Source organism: Anser brachyrhynchus (genome assembly GCF_964034855.1).
Source record: "Anser brachyrhynchus genome assembly, chromosome: 2".
Taxonomy (NCBI): Eukaryota; Metazoa; Chordata; class Aves; order Anseriformes; family Anatidae; genus Anser; species Anser brachyrhynchus.
This window is the reverse complement of record NC_137695.1, coordinates 112,508,889-112,526,299: the sequence shown is the minus strand read 5'-3', so window position 1 is coordinate 112,526,299 and position 17,411 is coordinate 112,508,889. Positions and strand designations below refer to the sequence as shown.

General features: G+C 42.4%; 1 protein-coding gene across 11 annotated transcripts in view; it reads left to right on the top strand.

Annotated features, from left to right (window-relative positions):
• The window catches only part of OSBPL1A (oxysterol binding protein like 1A), a 77,999-nt gene that overhangs the window by 17,497 nt on the left and 43,091 nt on the right, over nucleotides 1–17,411 (top strand). For 7 of the 11 annotated variants that reach the window (XM_080581593.1, XM_080581587.1, XM_080581597.1 and 4 more), the window contains 9 exons: nucleotides 52–196; nucleotides 963–1,030; nucleotides 1,119–1,163; nucleotides 2,338–2,411; nucleotides 2,493–2,556; nucleotides 3,602–3,703; nucleotides 4,871–4,996; nucleotides 6,139–6,220; nucleotides 10,524–10,630. In XM_080581593.1, coding sequence (XP_080437719.1) covers nucleotides 52–196; nucleotides 963–1,030; nucleotides 1,119–1,163; nucleotides 2,338–2,411; nucleotides 2,493–2,556; nucleotides 3,602–3,703; nucleotides 4,871–4,996; nucleotides 6,139–6,220; nucleotides 10,524–10,630 — 813 coding nt within the window. Of the gene's footprint in view, nucleotides 1–51; nucleotides 197–962; nucleotides 1,031–1,118; nucleotides 1,164–2,337; nucleotides 2,412–2,492; nucleotides 2,557–3,601; nucleotides 3,704–4,870; nucleotides 4,997–6,138; nucleotides 6,221–10,523; nucleotides 10,631–12,945; nucleotides 13,255–13,366; nucleotides 13,695–17,411 lie in introns of those variants that run through there. The other 4 variants (XM_080581598.1, XM_080581599.1, XM_080581590.1 and 1 more) reach the window with 4 other exon arrangements.

The following is a 17,411-nucleotide window of genomic DNA, read 5'->3' as shown; positions in this document are numbered from 1 at the left end:
GAGGGGAAACTGGTAAGCCAACCAAACTGTTTTTTTTTTTTTTTTTTTCAGTTAAATAAGCCCAAACCACCTGATATCAACTGTACAGATCAGATGGGGAACACACCATTGCATTGTGCAGCATACCGTGCCCATAAGCACTGTGCTTTAAAACTTCTGAAAAGTGGAGCAGATCCTAAAATAAGAAACAAAAATGGTGAGTACCACATGAAAGTACATAAAGTGTGTTAAGAGAAAACAAAAACTTAACAGCTTCTATAAGGTATGTTACTTACAACTTAATGTTCAGGGAAAAACTTAGTGCTTTACAAGCTCTGCATCAGTAATACAGGTAGTCCAACACTGACTAAATTGCAGGAGACTTACAACCTGTGGCAAAATACTTCTCATATAAGCTTTTATTTTCCTACTTTAGTAATTTCTAGAAAGCTTACTTGTTATCTGTCTTGACCATGAAATAAGCCTGGCTTTTGTTTTCTTGGTGTAAACACTGAGCTTTAGACACTGGTAACGAAAGTGCTAAGATTGAAGGCATGACCCAGACAAAGTGCCTTTTCAGGAAAAGGCGTCTGATCATTAGATTAATCATGAAAGCAAGTCCAGGAAATCTTTACGCAGATGTTATGGTGTACTTGACGTCATCTGATTAAAGATACCTCCACCTTGCTAACTGTGAATGTTCTGAACTGTTTTACATAGCTGAAGTGCTGAAAACAAACTTAAATAACTAAGAGCAAAGGCACCCTCTGTGGCTGGTAGAACTCTGTAGGGCAGCTCAGCGCACTAAAGTTCAGAATCCTTGTTCATCTTCTGCCCCTGAGGAGCTTGGGTTCCCCATTTCCAGTAAACTTTAGATATCTGTGGGACCAATGGGTATACACAGTGTTAGGGGTGATTATCTTAAGCCAATTGCATCTAGTTTTTTCATCAAATTCTCATGCTTTGTCTTGGTTACTGAACAGATCAGACACCCCTTGATTTAGCCCAAGGTGCAGAAATGAAACTGATACTGGGAGGTAAAACTGGAAAGGTAAGACCTTTTGTACCCATTTAAAATGCCACTTGCAAAGGTTGGCTAGTTTTGAGCTATTCCTATATAAGCTTTAATTTTTGTGCAGGTTACCAACAAACCCTTGAGACGTTACGAAGGTCTCCTGTGGAAGGTATGTCATTTTTTTTTTTTCTAAAATAGCGTGTAAGATATACAAGTATGTAATTTTGTGTACATAAGTAGCAGATGATGGATGAGGGAGCCTGTGCCTTCATCTCTGTGATGGGCAAAACACTTTTCCTTTCCTGAATAGGTGTGTGTTTAATTTATGACTAATATTTTGCCACAAGTTCACCTTCTGAAAATCTTTAAAACTTTCAGGGAAAATGTCAGTCAAATGCTTGTTTTTCTATGATATTCAAAGAACTTTTTTTTCGCCTTGAGAGCTTTTTTAAAAATCTTGTACAAGTGCTTATTTTTTTTTCTATTCCTTCATGAAATCTTTGAAGACTTGTAGAAGCTTTCTTCAGTGTAAATTTTCCTATTCACACACACAAATATAAGAGCTGATTTTTAAATTGAAACTGTGTACCAAGGCTTGTGAAAGGTAAAATTTTGCAGTTAGATATCTTGATGTTTTGTTTCTCTTTTGATTTTCTTACAAAGTAGAATTGTATGGTGATTAATAATCCCTGTAAAATTAAAAAATGCACCCTTTAAATATGTCAGTTCTGACTGAATAGCAAGCTCATCAAAACTTTTGTCTTATGGCATATTCTAGAAAAGAAAATAGCACTATAATTGTAAAGTTTTCTCAGATGTTTGCGACCACCAAGATAGCCTGAAGAAGAGAAGGCCCTGGGATGACCTCATTGCAGCCTTTCAGTACTTAAAGACTGCTTATAAAAAAGATGGAGAACAACCTCTTGCTCAGGAGAGATAATGATAGGACAAGGGGAAATTGTTTTAAACTAAAAGAAGGGAGATTTAGTTTAGAGGTTAGGAGGAAATTCATTACTATGAGGGTGGTGAGGCACTGGCACAGGCTGCCCAGAGAAGCTGTGGATGCCCCATCCCTGGAGGTGTTCAAGGCCAGGCTGGATGGGGCTTTGGGCAGCGTGGTCTGGTGGGAGGTGTCCCTGCACATGGTGGGAGAGTTGGAACCATATGGCCTTTAAGGTCCCTTCCAACCCAAGCCATTTTATGACATGTAGCAGGTAAAATGTTTTCCTCACGACTGATGGTTTTATGTAGCCACCTTCAAGCAATCAAGCTTACTGGGACTAGTAACTTTTCAGCTTTTAACCTTACTTTTTTTTGGGTGGGTTTGGTTTTGTTTTTCTTAGAGCTCACGATTTTTTGGTTGGAAACTCTACTGGATAGTACTCGAGCATGGAGTCCTTTCCTGGTATCGGAGACAGTAAGTTCTTTATTTAAATTTCTGATAAGTGATTTAAATAATTCCAATCTTTATGTTATTAAATCTCTTTTTCTTTCAAAGAGCTGATGCTGTAAATAACGAGCATCGTCAGGGATGCAAGCATCTAACACAAGCTGTGTGCACGGTAGGAAGTGAAATAAGATTTGTAACTACTGTCTGCTTTTTTTTTTTAAATTTTGTTGTTGTTTTGTGATAGTGTTCTATACCTAGACGATGAAAGCTTCAGCTAGGTTGCAAGCCTGCCTGTGATTTTTACTAAGTGAAAAAGCTTGGGCTGTTGCAAAAACCGTAGCGGTTCTTGTCAGGCAAAGTATTCTGTGTTGCTTTTTAGCTCTTTCGCTTCTTCCCAAAGTCCTGAAGATTTAAACAAACATAAGGCTTCCTGATAGTATGCCTCCTGAGTTGTGCAAAACAGTTGTTTGTAGCATGTGATACAGAACAGCAAATAACTAGTTCCTCCTGTAGCTGTCACTGACTCCTGGTGACTGAATGTGTAAGTTAAATTCATTTCAGATGAGAACAAATCAGTTCTGAAGTCAACTTTTGAACACTTCCTTAAATTCAGTTATGTTTGTTGGAATCCTTTTTGGGAAGGGATGGAGGGAAGACAGTAAAAACAAGCCAGGTGTGACAATCCACCTCTCAGAAGAAAAAATAATTGTATCTCAGACGTTCTTACTGCTGAAGTGTATGAGAGGGAAAGAAAGGCATATAATGCGCAGAAAGATGAAGTGCTCAAGGGGAATGCATTTAGGATAATCTCAATACTTCTTTAGATAGCCTGTTCTAGGTCTATAAACTGGCACCACAAGCTGTGTTACATATGTTCTTGTTGTATGAAAAGTGATTCTTGCCTTTCTATACCTACAAATTCCTTAACTTCGGTGGTTTTGCACCATTGCTGAGATCCTGTCTTCATCAATCAATGCTATGCAAATATAATGTCTTGACATAAAGAACTTCTGTCTTTTCATTCACGAGGTAAAGTGCAAGTCAGCACACTCCGCACAGCTGCTCTGAGAAAGCTTTTTGTAAACTGTACCTGTTTTGCATCAAAACTGAGGCAAAAACTTCTGAGAGTAATTCTCCACCTTGCTTACTCTTACACAATTTTGCCTTTTCTTACTGATTATTTATACTCATTTTGCCTCTTCTCCCCATTGCTTTAGGTAAAATCTACAGACAGTTGCTTCTTTTCTGTCAGGTGTTTTGATGACACTGTTCATCGTTTCAAGATCCCTAAAAACAGCCTTCCTTCTCAAACAAGAGAGGTAAAAATGAGTCTTTAATAAAGGCTTTAAGATGTAATGATTTCTGTAATGAAAATAATTTGCATACAGCTAGCTATGGGTGCATTAGTGACAGATTCAGTATCTGGACTATCAGAACTTGGTAATGTAAGTGAATGTATTGAATCTCTTAGCACGACTATAGAGTAGATTGCAAAAATGGGCATATTGTTGCTAGCATCTTTAAAACTAGTATTTCCTTGTTTTCCAGCTGAGTCTGTACTATGCCTTGTAGTCTAACTTCTTCTTTTTCGTTAACTTCTCCATCCGGTAGATTTCTACTGCAACTTCCTTCTGTTGTACTTACCGTCATAGTTCGTTATCCCAAACAAAAGGAGGTTTCATGATATGGTCTACTCTTAGCCAATCTCACAGATGATATTTAATTTTTTTTTGGGGGGGGGAACAACATGAGCTTTTTGTAGTGTAGTTAGTATCGTACTTTTACAGGTATGCTAACTAGAGATGAAGTAGAGGTGGAGGCATCAGGAATACTGCGTCCAGTTCTGGGCTCCCCACTGTGACAGACATACGGATATACTGGAGGGAGTCTGGTGAAGGGCACAGGTTGCCCAGAGAGGTTGTGGAGTTTCCATCCTTGGAGATATTCAGAAGCCGTCTAAATCTGGTCCTGAGCCAACCCGGCGACCCTGCCTGAGCAGGGCTTGGACCAGATGACCTCTAGAGGTCCCTTCTAACCTCAGCCCCTCTGTCATTCTGTGAGCAGGAAAAGAATCGACCTCTTGATTATGATAGTGCCTGAAGTTTTGTACACAGAGTTTGTCATGCAAAAGAAGGCTGACTTTGCCACAGGGACCTTGCTGTCTGAACAGAAAACCAAAGGTGCAAAATACAATTTCTACAGTCTTTTATTAATTGATACAACGTTTTTATGTGAGCTTGGATAGACTTCGGGAGTGGCTGGCATTTGTGCTTCAAGTCTGATCAGTTAAGTTCTAGCAGCACTACGACCACATTGCATCTTACCTTGAATATGTTGAAACTTTTGTTAGTCTTTGCTTCCAAAGATGTCACATTTTTCTAATGAATGCCATATATATAGAACAATTTAATTTGTTCTTTTGCATATATGCTGTTGCCTTCTGGGGATGACCTTTGAAATGTATTAACTTCTGTTTTTCTGTTCAGAGTTGGCTGGAAGCCATAGAAGACCACTCTGCCTATAGCACTCATTACTGCACACAGGAACAGCTGAGTAGTGATGATGAGGAAGATGATACAGTATCTGTTACAGACCTACAAGAAACTCTGAAAGTATGTACTAAATACTTGTTTCGTGTATCTAGGCAGTTGCAGTTGCACTGTTTTGTGCAGGGATACTTCAGAGTACTTTTGGCCAAAAGTAATGGTTCTTTCTTTCCGTGGGTACGTAAATGATGCTTGTATTTGCATTTTTTATTGTGATATATTCCTGTTTGGACTGTATGCATAAAATGGCATGTTTATTCTAGTTATAGGATGGTGTTTTTTTCTTTCCAATTTTACCAGCACTACAGAGTAGAAAGTTGTTTTAAGTCTTTCAGCCAGGAGAGGGAGCCTTGTATACTGTGCTTGTACTCTAGTTTTGATGTTACCAAAGTTAACCTTCAGCTGTATGTACCTCTATAAAAGAGGCAGTGAAATGGCTTAGAAATGAGCCTTTAACACCTCAGGTCACATCAGGTATATTGCACAGTGATTGTTCAGACTTCCAACGTAAATGAGTCATCTTGTGATTATTCTAGCATTGAGGCTGTGATTCTTGTTTTTTGCTGTATACATGCTTCTAAAACCCTTTTGCTCTAATGGGGAGTAGGCACAATTTCTGACACTGCAATGCAAAAAAAATAAATCATGTGACTGATCACCATATGACTTGTACCTTAACCTTTCCTTACAACAAGAGAATGGCAGAAAGGACATGGGAGGATAACTGCTGCTGGCAGTTCCCAGCAGCCTGCTCAAGAAGGTGATGTTATCAACAGATAACTGCACGTTCAAATGCAGGCTTGGGATTTGATCTTGGGATGTGTTCCTGTAAGTCTCTGTACTTGCCAGATGTCAGCTAATTTATGCATTTGCTCACTCTTGTGTTCCTTATCAAAGGGCAAGCAATGGCTTTTCCTGGATTTTCAAGCTTTTTAATAAAAAAAAAAGGGGAGAAAAAATTGGAAAAGCAGAACAGATTGTATAACTTTGGGGTTTCGTTTGTTATGCTAATTTAAACAAAAGCTGGTCAATTAAATGTGCATAAATCTTCTGTTTGCTTTTGTCTTTGAAGGTAATTCAAAAACAAGTTCAAATTTGTTAATATGTAATGCTGTCCAAATTAAAAAGTTTCAATGTACTTAAGAGAATAGATGTATGCTTCCCTAGAACAAGGCCCTTCTGAAATTGCTGCCCTTGCTCTCTTCCAGAAAGCTCAAGCATGCCAACAAAGACTCAGTAAAGAGATTTCAGACTTTCTTGCAATGGTTAAATCTTTGGATGTTACAAAAGGTAAAACTTATTCTTATAAAATGCAGTTTGTTACCAGGCAATTTTCTTTTTTTTTTTTTTTTTTTTCCTTAAGCAGCATGTGCTTTTATTTCACTGAAATGATATTTTCAAACTTCTGAAAACTTACGACGGCTTTCCTCAATTTATTAGTGTCTGTAAATGAAGTGATGAAGTGAAACTACTCTTAGATATAGTGCTTACTGGGTAGTATCACAGGAATATAAGGTAAAGGTTTACTTCCCAGAGCTTTTAAAATCTGTAGTTGGTAGTTTATGGCAGAGTGTGCCTCCTGAAAGGTACAAACAGCTAGCTCTCTTCAAGTAGCTTCCTCCTTAAAGAACTTCTGTTGTAGTGAGTAGAAACAGTGAAAGCATGGGGCATAGTAAACAGGGCACGAAGTGAAATTATAAAACTATACGGGGAATGGAGGCATGGTGTGATGCGATATATTCCACGGACTTCTGCCATGAGTTTTATGCCAGCTTTGAAGATTTCAGGATTTCTTTTAAATAATAAATCTTAAATTGATCACTCTTATTGATCTAATTGATCTCCCTTATTAGAGATTAGAACACCTTAAATGTGTACGGTTGTTGTTCATATATTAAATGTTCTTACAGGATGCCTTTGTGTGTTTAACTGTTGTGCCTTTGTAACCTCAGTGCATCTTAAACATTGTGACTAAAATTTATGAAGCTCAAACTAGAAAACAAGTTTTTGTACAAGTCCATACCCTTGTAATATTTGCACGAATTTGTAATATTTGCACAAATCTATATCCTTGCAATAGAATAGCAGTTTGGGGAGGAAAAAATTTCTTCTTTCATGTCTGTACCTTTGCAATGAGGAGTCTTTTCTCCATATGCCGCTGGGGTCAGTTACTTTGTGGCATTAACCTATCTCGCTCTACTGGATACACTTGCTCTAACTTGATACACTGAGTTTTTGCTTCACAAAGAAAAGTAACATTTCATAACAGATGCCAGTCTTTTATTGGGAACACTCATAGAGAAGACTAATTCTTAATACAATAAAACAATCCTCACAGAATCACAATGTGATTGGAAGGGACCTTAAATATCACCTAGTTCCAGCCCCCTGCCATGGGCAGGGACACCTCCCACCAGACCAGGCTGCCCAAAGCCCCATCCAGCCTGGCCTTGAGCACCTCCAGGGATGGGGCAGCCTGTGCCAGTGCCTCATTACCATCACAGTGAAGAATTTCTTCTTAATGTGTAATCTGAACCTACTGTCTTTTAGTTTAAAGCTGTTACCCCTTGTCCTACCCCTTGTCTTTGTCCTTCACCAACCGCGTGAAGTTTAACAAGAGCAAGCGCCGGGTCCTGCACCTAGGACGGGGCAACCCTGGCTATACACACAGACTGGGTGATGGGACGCTGGAGAGCAGCCCTGCAGAGGGATCTGGGGGTTGTGGTTGACAGCAAGTTGAATATGAGCCAGCAGAGACCCTGGCAGCCAGGAGGGCCAACCGTATCCTGGGAAGGGATTGTCCCACTCTACTCTGCACTGGTGCGGCCTCACCTCAAGTACTGTGTGCAGTTCTGGGCACCACAGTACAAAAAGGACATTAAACTGTTGGAGAGTGTCCAGAGGAAGGCTACAAAGATGGTGAAGGGACTAGAGGGGAAGACATGAGGAGAGGCTGCGGTCACTGGGCCTGTTCAGCCTGGAAAAGAGGAGGCTGAGGGGAGACCTCATCGTGGTCTACAACTTCCTCATGAGGGGCAGGCACCGATTTGTTCTCTTTAGTGACCAGTGATAGGACCCGAGGGAATTGTGTCAAGCTGAGGCAGGGGAGGTTTAGGCTGGACATCAGGAAGAGGTTCTTCACCGAGAGGGTGGTTGCACACTGGAACAGGCTCCCCAGGGAAGTAGTCACTGCACCAAGCCTGTCAGAGTTTAAGAAGCATTTGGACTGTGCTCTTAGTCATAGGTCTGAATTTTTGGGTAGACCTGTGTGGAGCCAGGAGTTGGACTCGATGATCCTTGTGGGTCCCTTCCAACTGGGGCTATTCTATGATTCTACCTCTATACACTCCCTGACAGAGTCCCTCCCCAGCTTTCCTGTAGCTTCCCCCTTTAGGTACTGGAAGGCCACTATCAGGTCTCTCTGGAGCCTTCTCTTCTGCAGGCTGCACATCCCCAGCTTTCTCAGCCTTTCACAGGAGAGGTGTCCCTTCCTTCTGATCATTTTTGTGACCCTCCTTTGGACTCCCTCCAACAGCTCCATGTTTTTGTTGTGCTGGAGGCCCCAGAGCTGAACACAGTACTCCAGGTGGGGTCTCATGAGAGCAGAGAATCACCTCCCTTGTCCTGCTAGCTACACTTCTCTTGATGTAGCCCAGGATGTGATTGGCTTTTTGGGCTGCAAGCACGCATTGCTGGCTCATACTCAATTTTTCATCTACCCATACCCCCCAAGTCCTTCTGTGCAGGGCTGCTCTTAATCCACTCATAACCCAGCCTGCATTCACGTCCTGGAATTGCCCCAGCCCAGGAACAGGACCTGGCACTTGGCCTTGCTGAACTTCATGAGGTTTACATGGACCTACCTCTTGAGCCTGTCCCTCTGGATAGCATCTCTTCCCTCCAGCACATTGACTGCATCCCTCAGCTTGATGTTGTCTGCAAACTTGCTGAGGATGTACCCAACTCCACTTCCCATGTCACGGACAAAGATGTTGAATAATACAAGATGTTACATAATTATTCACAAAGCTTCAAAATTAGTATTGAGGTGGCTAAATTCCCTTTGGTAGATGTGGGAACATTTTCTGACCCCACAGTGTTGACCTGAAGAACCAAGGAAGACACTGACTTTTTTCTTCTCTGTGAATATACAGTTTAAAAAAAAAAACAAAACCCTTAGTAAAGCAAAAACAGATATTATCTGTTTCCAAGAAACTGCTAGTCTTGGCCAATAGCAGTAATAAGTTCCTATTTTTCTTCTAATGAATTTGTAACTTCATGGGTCAGCGAACTGTTTACACATTCATGCATAATCTCTGTAGGTCTCAACAGAAAACTGCTGCAGCTCTCCCCGTTCTCACAGTATTTGACAAAATATTTGGAGCAAGCCACTGAACTTGCTTTTGAGTAATATAAAAATGGCTATAGTGGGGACTAGATACTTAAAAATCGTTCTCTAGATGTCTATCAACATGCTATTATAAACCTAGGTATCGTTGAGATTTAAACATATTTATTGCAAATGTGTCTGCTCCTGCATTCAGTGTGCTGCACCTCCTTCTAGAGGTGCTAGCTGTTTTTGGCTGCTCCAAGTGGGGACTCCTAATTCCATTCAGGTGGGAGCTTTGGTGTCAAAGACAATTAGTATGTGGATATGTGCTGTACCTTGTGTTCTGCACAAGGTGCAAAATAAATTCAAGAGGGTATTTTAAAACTGTCACTGCTGAACCTCATAATCTTTACTGATGTGACGTCAGCTTGAAGTACCTGTGTTATAACGTGGATTCAACAGATCCTAAAGGCTGGGACCACTAAAGGAATGCTTAGTTTCTTTGCAACAAATACACTGACTCAGAGAAGGGTGTGCTTGACTTCTGAGGAATTGCTGCACATCACAAAACTTGACAGATGAACTCAAATACTATTAAAGACTTGCTACCTGCTCTTTGGGTTACCGTAGTGCCCTTCTGGTTCTAGACATAGCCCCTGCCATAACTGTCCATAGCACAATGTGAGGTGGCATTGCTATGTAAGCCATGCTGCTTATCTAGGAGATGACTCGATTAAAATATTATCTCCTCCCCCTTTTATTGATCAGTATCCTTGTAGCTCCCCATCTGTTTTTTCAAAACTGAATCTCCAGCTGCATTGTCGCAAGCTTTTGCCTCCTGTGTAAGTACCATGCTAGAAGGAAAAAACCTACATTTCTCACATGAACTTATATTAAACCGCTGCAATGTCCTTTGTATTTGAATTCTGGCTCCTGGCAACTCTTTAGTCTCTTAAATCTAAACGAAGGTTAAAGAGATGGTTGCTAGTCAGTCTACCAGTGTCTTGCTGCCATAGCTTGCCACCTCAGCTTTCCAAGCCATGCTGAACGAGAAACTTGATCCATTCATGTGTCGCTTATACCAGTACTGGGTAAAGGATGCAAAAGAAAACTTATATTCCCTCAGTGCTACTTGTTCTTTCCTCACGCTGGCTTTCTGTAGAATATGAATGTTATGTCTGTATTATTTAGACAAAACAATTAAAAGAATCCTGTAGAATCCATAATGCCCCCCTAAAGCTACTAATCCTTTGATGCTTTCAGAAATACCTTCTCCTCTCCTACAAAAAGTCGATGTAGTCTCTGAAGTATCCCAGGAAACTTGTGAGGCCCTGGCTGACTGCCTCAACCTATTCACAAAGCAGGAAGGGGTACGTATTGTGCTGTGGGGTTTTATAAAGGGTCCGAATGGCTTAGTATGTCTTGCTAGCTCCCTGGCTTACCTGCTTTAAACAAAACAAAAAAACAAAACACCAACGCATCCTTAGGATTTCATGTTGTTGACAGGTTGTCGTTTCACATGCTGAATGTCTAATGAAAGCTTGCTCTTCTAAAGACTAGCTAAGTTCCTCTAAAAACGGATATCTTAGTCTCTCTTCTGAATGCTCAATAGTCTGATCTGGCTTGCAAATTACTGCTTATAATGTTCAAATTGAATGCTTGAACTCAATGAAGCAGTTGCTTTGCTTATTCAAAGGTTAAAATATTTAATTTTTTTCTTTTTTATGCTGGCTAGCTGAAGTGTTGAACAGTACTGCTTCTGAATTTGTTTTTTCAGACCATGTGCTTAGTGGGTGTATGAGTGATATCTGTTGAACTTGTGGCTTTTCCAGGGACAAATATCTTGTATGGTGTTAAGCATAATGCAACTGCTTCAGTTTGGGAATATATGGCAAACTCATTACATCCTGGGGTGGAAGATCTAGTATTTCCCCCCCGCCCCCTTCATCCCCCAGAGGACACCCTAGTGCCATGGAATAAATTTATCTTCCTGTATTGTGGTAACAGTAGTGCTTCCCTTTGGCTCTTGTCATCAGCAAGCTATGTATCAAAATGAGGTTGTGTTGTTGCTGTTAGTCTTCTAGTTATTTAACAGTGAGCTGCAAACACTGGCTCCATTGTCTAGGTTTGATTTAATTTTTTTTTCATTCCTTTCCAAGCCTTTTTGTCTCCAGTCACAAGTCTTCTAGACTTACTTGAGTCAAGCTCTAGCAGAGGGGAACAAGCATTGCTTTTTTACATTTTTTTTTCCTTTAAGAAAATCTAATAGTGAAGTTGGCAGTTCCATTTGTGGATGAGGGGGAAATTGTTACAGCAGTGGGTGTATAGTGTTGGTTAGTATTCCTTAATTGTGTTGGCATCTTGCTCCGAGCAAGACTAAAATAGGTTTCCAGAGTGGAGTATGGCAAAACATATGGTGAAACTGTAACTTCACCTTACTTGAACTTCAGCAGTCTTAGTAGGCGTTAAAGGCCTTATTTCAATCTGGTAGCACATGGATTTGGGCACAGAGGGATAGGCAGAGGTGTGAACTTGAATTTCCACCATAGCTAGTGAAACCAGTCAGTCATGACAGGGGGAGATGTGATCCTGGGGAGTTTTGGCTCAAAATAGAATCCAGGGTTGTAGAGACACCATAATCTCATAAAGGAAAGGAACTACAGCAGCGATTTCTCCCTAAAACTTGAGCTTCTTGAAAAAGTATGTCCCTAAAGTGTTGCTGTTCTTAAACCCACAGCATTTTTTGAAAGACAGAGTACTGCTGTTTACCATTCAGCGTTGATGTCTAGGCTGTACTTCAGCTGGCATTGCAGAAGCAATATATTGGGTTCTGCATTAGCAAGCGACCCCCACAGAAATCCTTTAATATTCCTTCAAGTAAATGGAACAGTAAAGTAGGACTGCTGAAATATCAAACTCTAATATAAGAACACTTGTCTAAACAATACTTAAGAACAAAAATACCTTCATTTGTTTTTCTTCTTACCATGATCTTGGTGATGAAATAAGGCTCAGGTGTTGTAACTGGGAACGACTCTGGATGCTCTGCTCTAGCAAGAAGTCACTGCTGTGAACTTAAAACTGCCCAGCTAGCTTTGGGAAGGGTAACTAACTACAACAGCCGCTTAAAAGCTTATTTTGTGCCTGCCCTGCTGTTTCCAGGCTTCTTCCACTGCCTGGTGGGCTGTTTCCCTGCAGCTTGTCTCAGGGCAGCTCCCTGAGCACACTTCCTCTGCCGGAGAGGAATTGCAAGCTCCACACTGCCTTCTGCCCGTGTAGTGAATATCCCATGAAACCTGGTTCTGCCTACAACAAGCACGTTTGCACCCTTTTATCTTGCCTCTTTAAGGAGAATTCTTTGAGTTAAATTGTCAGCATAGCAGGCGCTGCAGCCCGGCTGCTAACTTAGGCAGCGCAACCCCATTTTGCCTCTTGGAGCCGAGTTTTTTTTCAGATTCCCCCTCTCTAGGGTAAGCCGTAGCACAAGGAAACCGCTCGCAGAGCACCAAAAGAAGGAAGGGGGCAACGCTTGGCCCCCTTCCCCTTGCGGCTGTGGTGCAGCAGGCGCTGCCTGCTTCCTCCTCCTCCTCCTCCTCAGCGTGACCTCACCGCACCGTGACGCCACAGGAGGGACCATGACGGTGCCGATGATGACGAAGGGGGGTGTGTGCTCTCCCAGCACGACCCCCGGGGCGGGCCCCGAGCCCCGGCAGCTCCCAGCCCCATGCCCGCTGGCGGCGGGGCCTTCCCCGCCCCGGGAGCCGCGCTCCCGCCCTGCCCGCGGCCCCCCCGGGGCTTCGGCCACCGCCACCGGCACCGACGGGGCCCGGCAGGCCGCCTCCGGCCCCCCTCGGTGCCCGCGGGTCCCCTCCTCGCCGCCCCCCTCTCGCCCCTCGCCGCCCCCCGCGCCTCGCAGGGAGGCGCCGGCCCCGCCGGGGAGCGCCCGCGGCGCGCTGCGAGCTGAAGGACGGGGCTCCGGAGGAGCGGCTCGGCGGTACGTAGCGCCTGCCCGAGGGGGTTTCACCCCCTCCTGACAGCGGGGTGAGCACCCCCGGGTCGGGAGGAGGCGAGGGTTGGGCTCGGCACCCCGCTGGAAGGTGCGGGGGGGGGCGGCAGGTCGGTTGCTCGCTGCGAGCCGGGGCTTTGCCGGGTTTCTCGGAAGGGTTTCTGCAGTGACTTTGGCACAAGGTTAGGAAGTGGTGTTTCGGAGCAGGACTTCCCTTGGACTATTTCTGGCAGGTAGCAGGATCTGCCTTCGGGAAGCAGCCTGATTCTCGTACTGCTGGAGTCCGTGGCGATTTTATATAACTGAAGTTTAACTGAAGGTTGTGATTTCCTTCCTTGCACAGTTATTTTTGCTAGAGTAACGGGGTAAGGTTAAAATCTGTCCCTGCTATTTGAGCTCCATGCACTGAAGCCATACGAACCTGAGAGGTATGGTTTATCCTGTTTTCTTCAGAAAAGGAATCAGCTTCTTTTCTTTTTTAAGCTTGCTTCTTCATTAACCGACGATAGATAGTGTACTGATAAGTGCCTCGACTCTCTTAAGTTTCACTTTTACCGTCAAAGCCTATATTTAACATTAATGCTGGATCTTGCAGTACTAATTTAGAACAAATAGCGGTCGGCTTTATTTGCAGTCTGTTGGTGGCTTAGATCTTCTTCCTTTGTTTGTAGGTGGTTTTTTTTTATAGCTTTTTTTTTCTTTCAAAAGGGACTTTGTTTACAGGCTGATGAAAACCGTTTGCCACTGATATATGGGATTCAGAAAATGAAAGTTCTTGTTTTCTTCATCTCTTGGGATAAATGAGTTGTATACTCAGACAGAGTTTTTTGTAACATATTAAGCTTGTCATTTCTGCAGGGACTTTAAGGTCAGCAAGCTGTAGGTCATAGTCCTTGGATTTAGTTATCTTTACCATGGCGTAATATGTTATCTTCTGTATGTATAACTGTTGTACTGCAAATAAAAAAAAAAAGAAGTTCATGCAGTTCAACTAGTAAATATTAATCTTAGTTTAGAATTTCAGTGTACTGCCTTGGTTTGTTTCATATTTCCTGAATATTGGGAGAGCATAATGGAGCATCCAAGGATTAGGTATGTTCATGCATGCTTCGGTGAATGAATTTGTGCCTGCTCTTTGGGATACAAATTGTCTTTAAGTGTCTGTTACGTGGTCTGGAAGACACGCGTCAGCATGGCTGTTGTAACATAGACCAGCTTATTGGATTGTGAATGAAGAAGGTGCTTGTGAGCTGTGGCCAGGTGACTTCATAACGAGACTTCTCATTATCAGTTCCCTCATGTGGGTGAAGGTGAGGGAGCAACAATGATGCTTAGCAGCTGAGGGAGAATGGTTGATACGGGCACCCTGAACGAGTCCTTATAGAAAAAGCCCTGGAGGCGATCAGCGATCCTGTCCTGCCTGCCACCTGGTCAAATACTCAGCTGCATTAACCTCTGTCAGGTCCTAGGAGCCCTCCGAGTGGGGGAGGGAGAGGTGAAGAGGGTTGAGGGAGTGAAACTAGGGAAGCAAAAAAAGGGATTAAACTTCATGATTTTGGTGTTAGGGCTGGGGACAGGATTGTCTTGGCTGACCGTTGTGCTAGACTTAACCATGGCAGTCCTTAGTCCCTCAAGTCATGACACCGATGCCTTTTTCTCTGCTCTTTCTTGTGCTCAGGTACAGATGGCAGTCCTGGTTTTTTTGTTGTTGTTACTGTCAATCACTGGAGCACAATAGATTCTGTTATCCATTCAGTTCAGAGCCTCTTGTTGAAGGTAGTGGAAACCAAGGTGAGAGAGACATTGGTGTGTCAAGGCCTGTAGGCAACACTGCAAACAGCTGAAATGCTGCTCAGCTTGTAAACTTGGTGAAGAGAAGAGTTTTCAGACTGATAATTGCACTGACAAGGTAAGAAGTGTCTGGTAGTGAGAGACTTGAGGTGTTGAGTAAATCTTTATTGGCTGTAGGGGTCTTTGACTTGACACTATCCCCTCTCCCTCCAAATAAGTAGAAATGTACTAGGAATACCTAGTTGTGTTAATTAGTTTAAATAAGCCTGAATCTTGTTCAGAAGTAACAAGTTAATTGGAAGGTTCTCTGTGCTAAAACAAATGCTGGGATAAAGGCTGTATTTATCCCTTAAACAGGAGAGCATGGGATGTAACGTGCTGTGGAATGGCGTGTAGGCATGGAATACAAGAGAACAAAGCTGCTGACAGAAGTCATTTGGCAGATTGTTTCTCTCCTTACTTGTCATGTCAACGGTTGTAGTCATGCCTTGATGATTCTTGCTGTGCTAATCTTTTGGTGCTTTACATACATATATGTCTTTTGCCTGTGCTAAAGCTCTAAAGATGAGATATTCAAATCAAAGCAATTCAATAGTGAAATGTTTGCAGATGGCACAATGTTCTTCCACTGGAAGCATTTTCTTTACTTACTGCAGCTTTGCAGATAGAAAGCGACCTAAAGGTCTGTGAAGATAGCATCCCTGTCAGCATTATGTAAAGGAAGCAATTAAGCAAGTCCGAAGTATCCATGAGATAGGGGGATTCAAAACAACTTTTTTGCCGGGACTTTCCTAGAGCAGCCAAGATTCATAGGTCACCAGAGTGGGCACGGAAGCTGAACAGCAGCCCAGATGGAGGCTTGGTAAAATAACAAATACTGGGACTCCGTTCAGGGAGAAGATAAGTAAATATGATTCCTTTTCTTTTCTGAAAGGGTATTATGTATATTGACAGAGTGCTTCAATTTCAAAGCAGACGATAAGATCTTTGGTCAAATGCTTATATGAAAGGCTGTTGGGCATCAGACACGTCCTGGCTGACAGAAGGCTGCCTGGGTATTACTATAGGACAAAAGATGAATGCTGCTGGTATTTGGTGCAGGAGGGTCCCAAAGGTTTTTGCCTTAAGCATGTATGCTTCAAAAGTTAATCCTTTTCTTTGTAGGTAATGATGTGTTTGAATATAAACTGTTGGCAAATCTAAACAATTTCTAGTGGCAGGAAAACCCTTTGTGACTTGTTCTCTTACTGGCCTGTGTGCAAGCTAGTCACACAACTTGTCTGAAGGCATTCTCCACTCAGCACCGTATTGCCCGACTCAAAGCACACTGTTAACCTGTTCTTGCACTTTCTAGAGTGGATTAGTATTTTTCTCAAAGCTTGGCTTGTAGACTTTTTGTTGTTGTTGTCGTTCTCAGCAGTTGTTAAGCAGCCTTGTGTAAACTAACGTGGAATCAGTTCGCGGGCCTCTGGGGAAACACAGTGTAAAAGCATATTAGCTTGAAATTAAACCCGTCCTCTCTGTGCTTCTGCAGCTCCAAGTCTGAGGTTTACTTCTGAGTCTTGAATACAAATTGTGGATTTTTTTAACGTATACACAGGGAGAAAGGGGGCTTAGCTGAGCCTGCAAAGAGGAAAGATGAAGCAGCAATCAAGTTTAATGGAACAGTATTTAATATAGTAAGTTTTTAAAATAGAAATCATCCAGTTCTATTTTCTATGAATGTATTTGAAAACGGTGCTCTTGTCTGCGTACAAGCTGACAGAGGAGCAAAAAGAAATGTGCAGAATGGAAACTGTATTTGGGTGTTTTTGTTCATTATTGCAGTAAGGATGGTGGTTGTTTTCCTCTCCACCATGCTTGGAAAACAAACTGGAATGAGGAGGGTGCACATTTTTATCCTTCTACTGTCATTGTGATTTCATAATGGCATGTAAAGCTGATCAGCTTGTTTTTAGTTTTCTGGCTTAATGTGTATCTGATGTGTGTTGGAAGAACAGAGATGAAAAGCAGAGCTCTAAAACTTGCTAGGTCCCAGATCTAGTATTGTCAGCTAAGGACCGGTAACGTTTCAGGAAAAAAAATGAAGCAGTAAAAAAAACAACACAGGATTTACGGTTGAATCTATGATACTTTGATCGCTGGGGTTTTGCCCACAAGTGTGTAAGATACTTGACTGCAGTGGCAGTCTGTCTGTGTGGTCTGTTCTTGTCTCTCAGTTGCATAAAACATTAGGATGCTGAACCGGGTGACTGCAGTCACACACGCTTACTAATTCTCTGGAGATATCTTCTCCATCTTGACCTTTCTTTCTTGGAACTTAGGGTTTTAATAATGCCTTTTTCCTTGTAAAG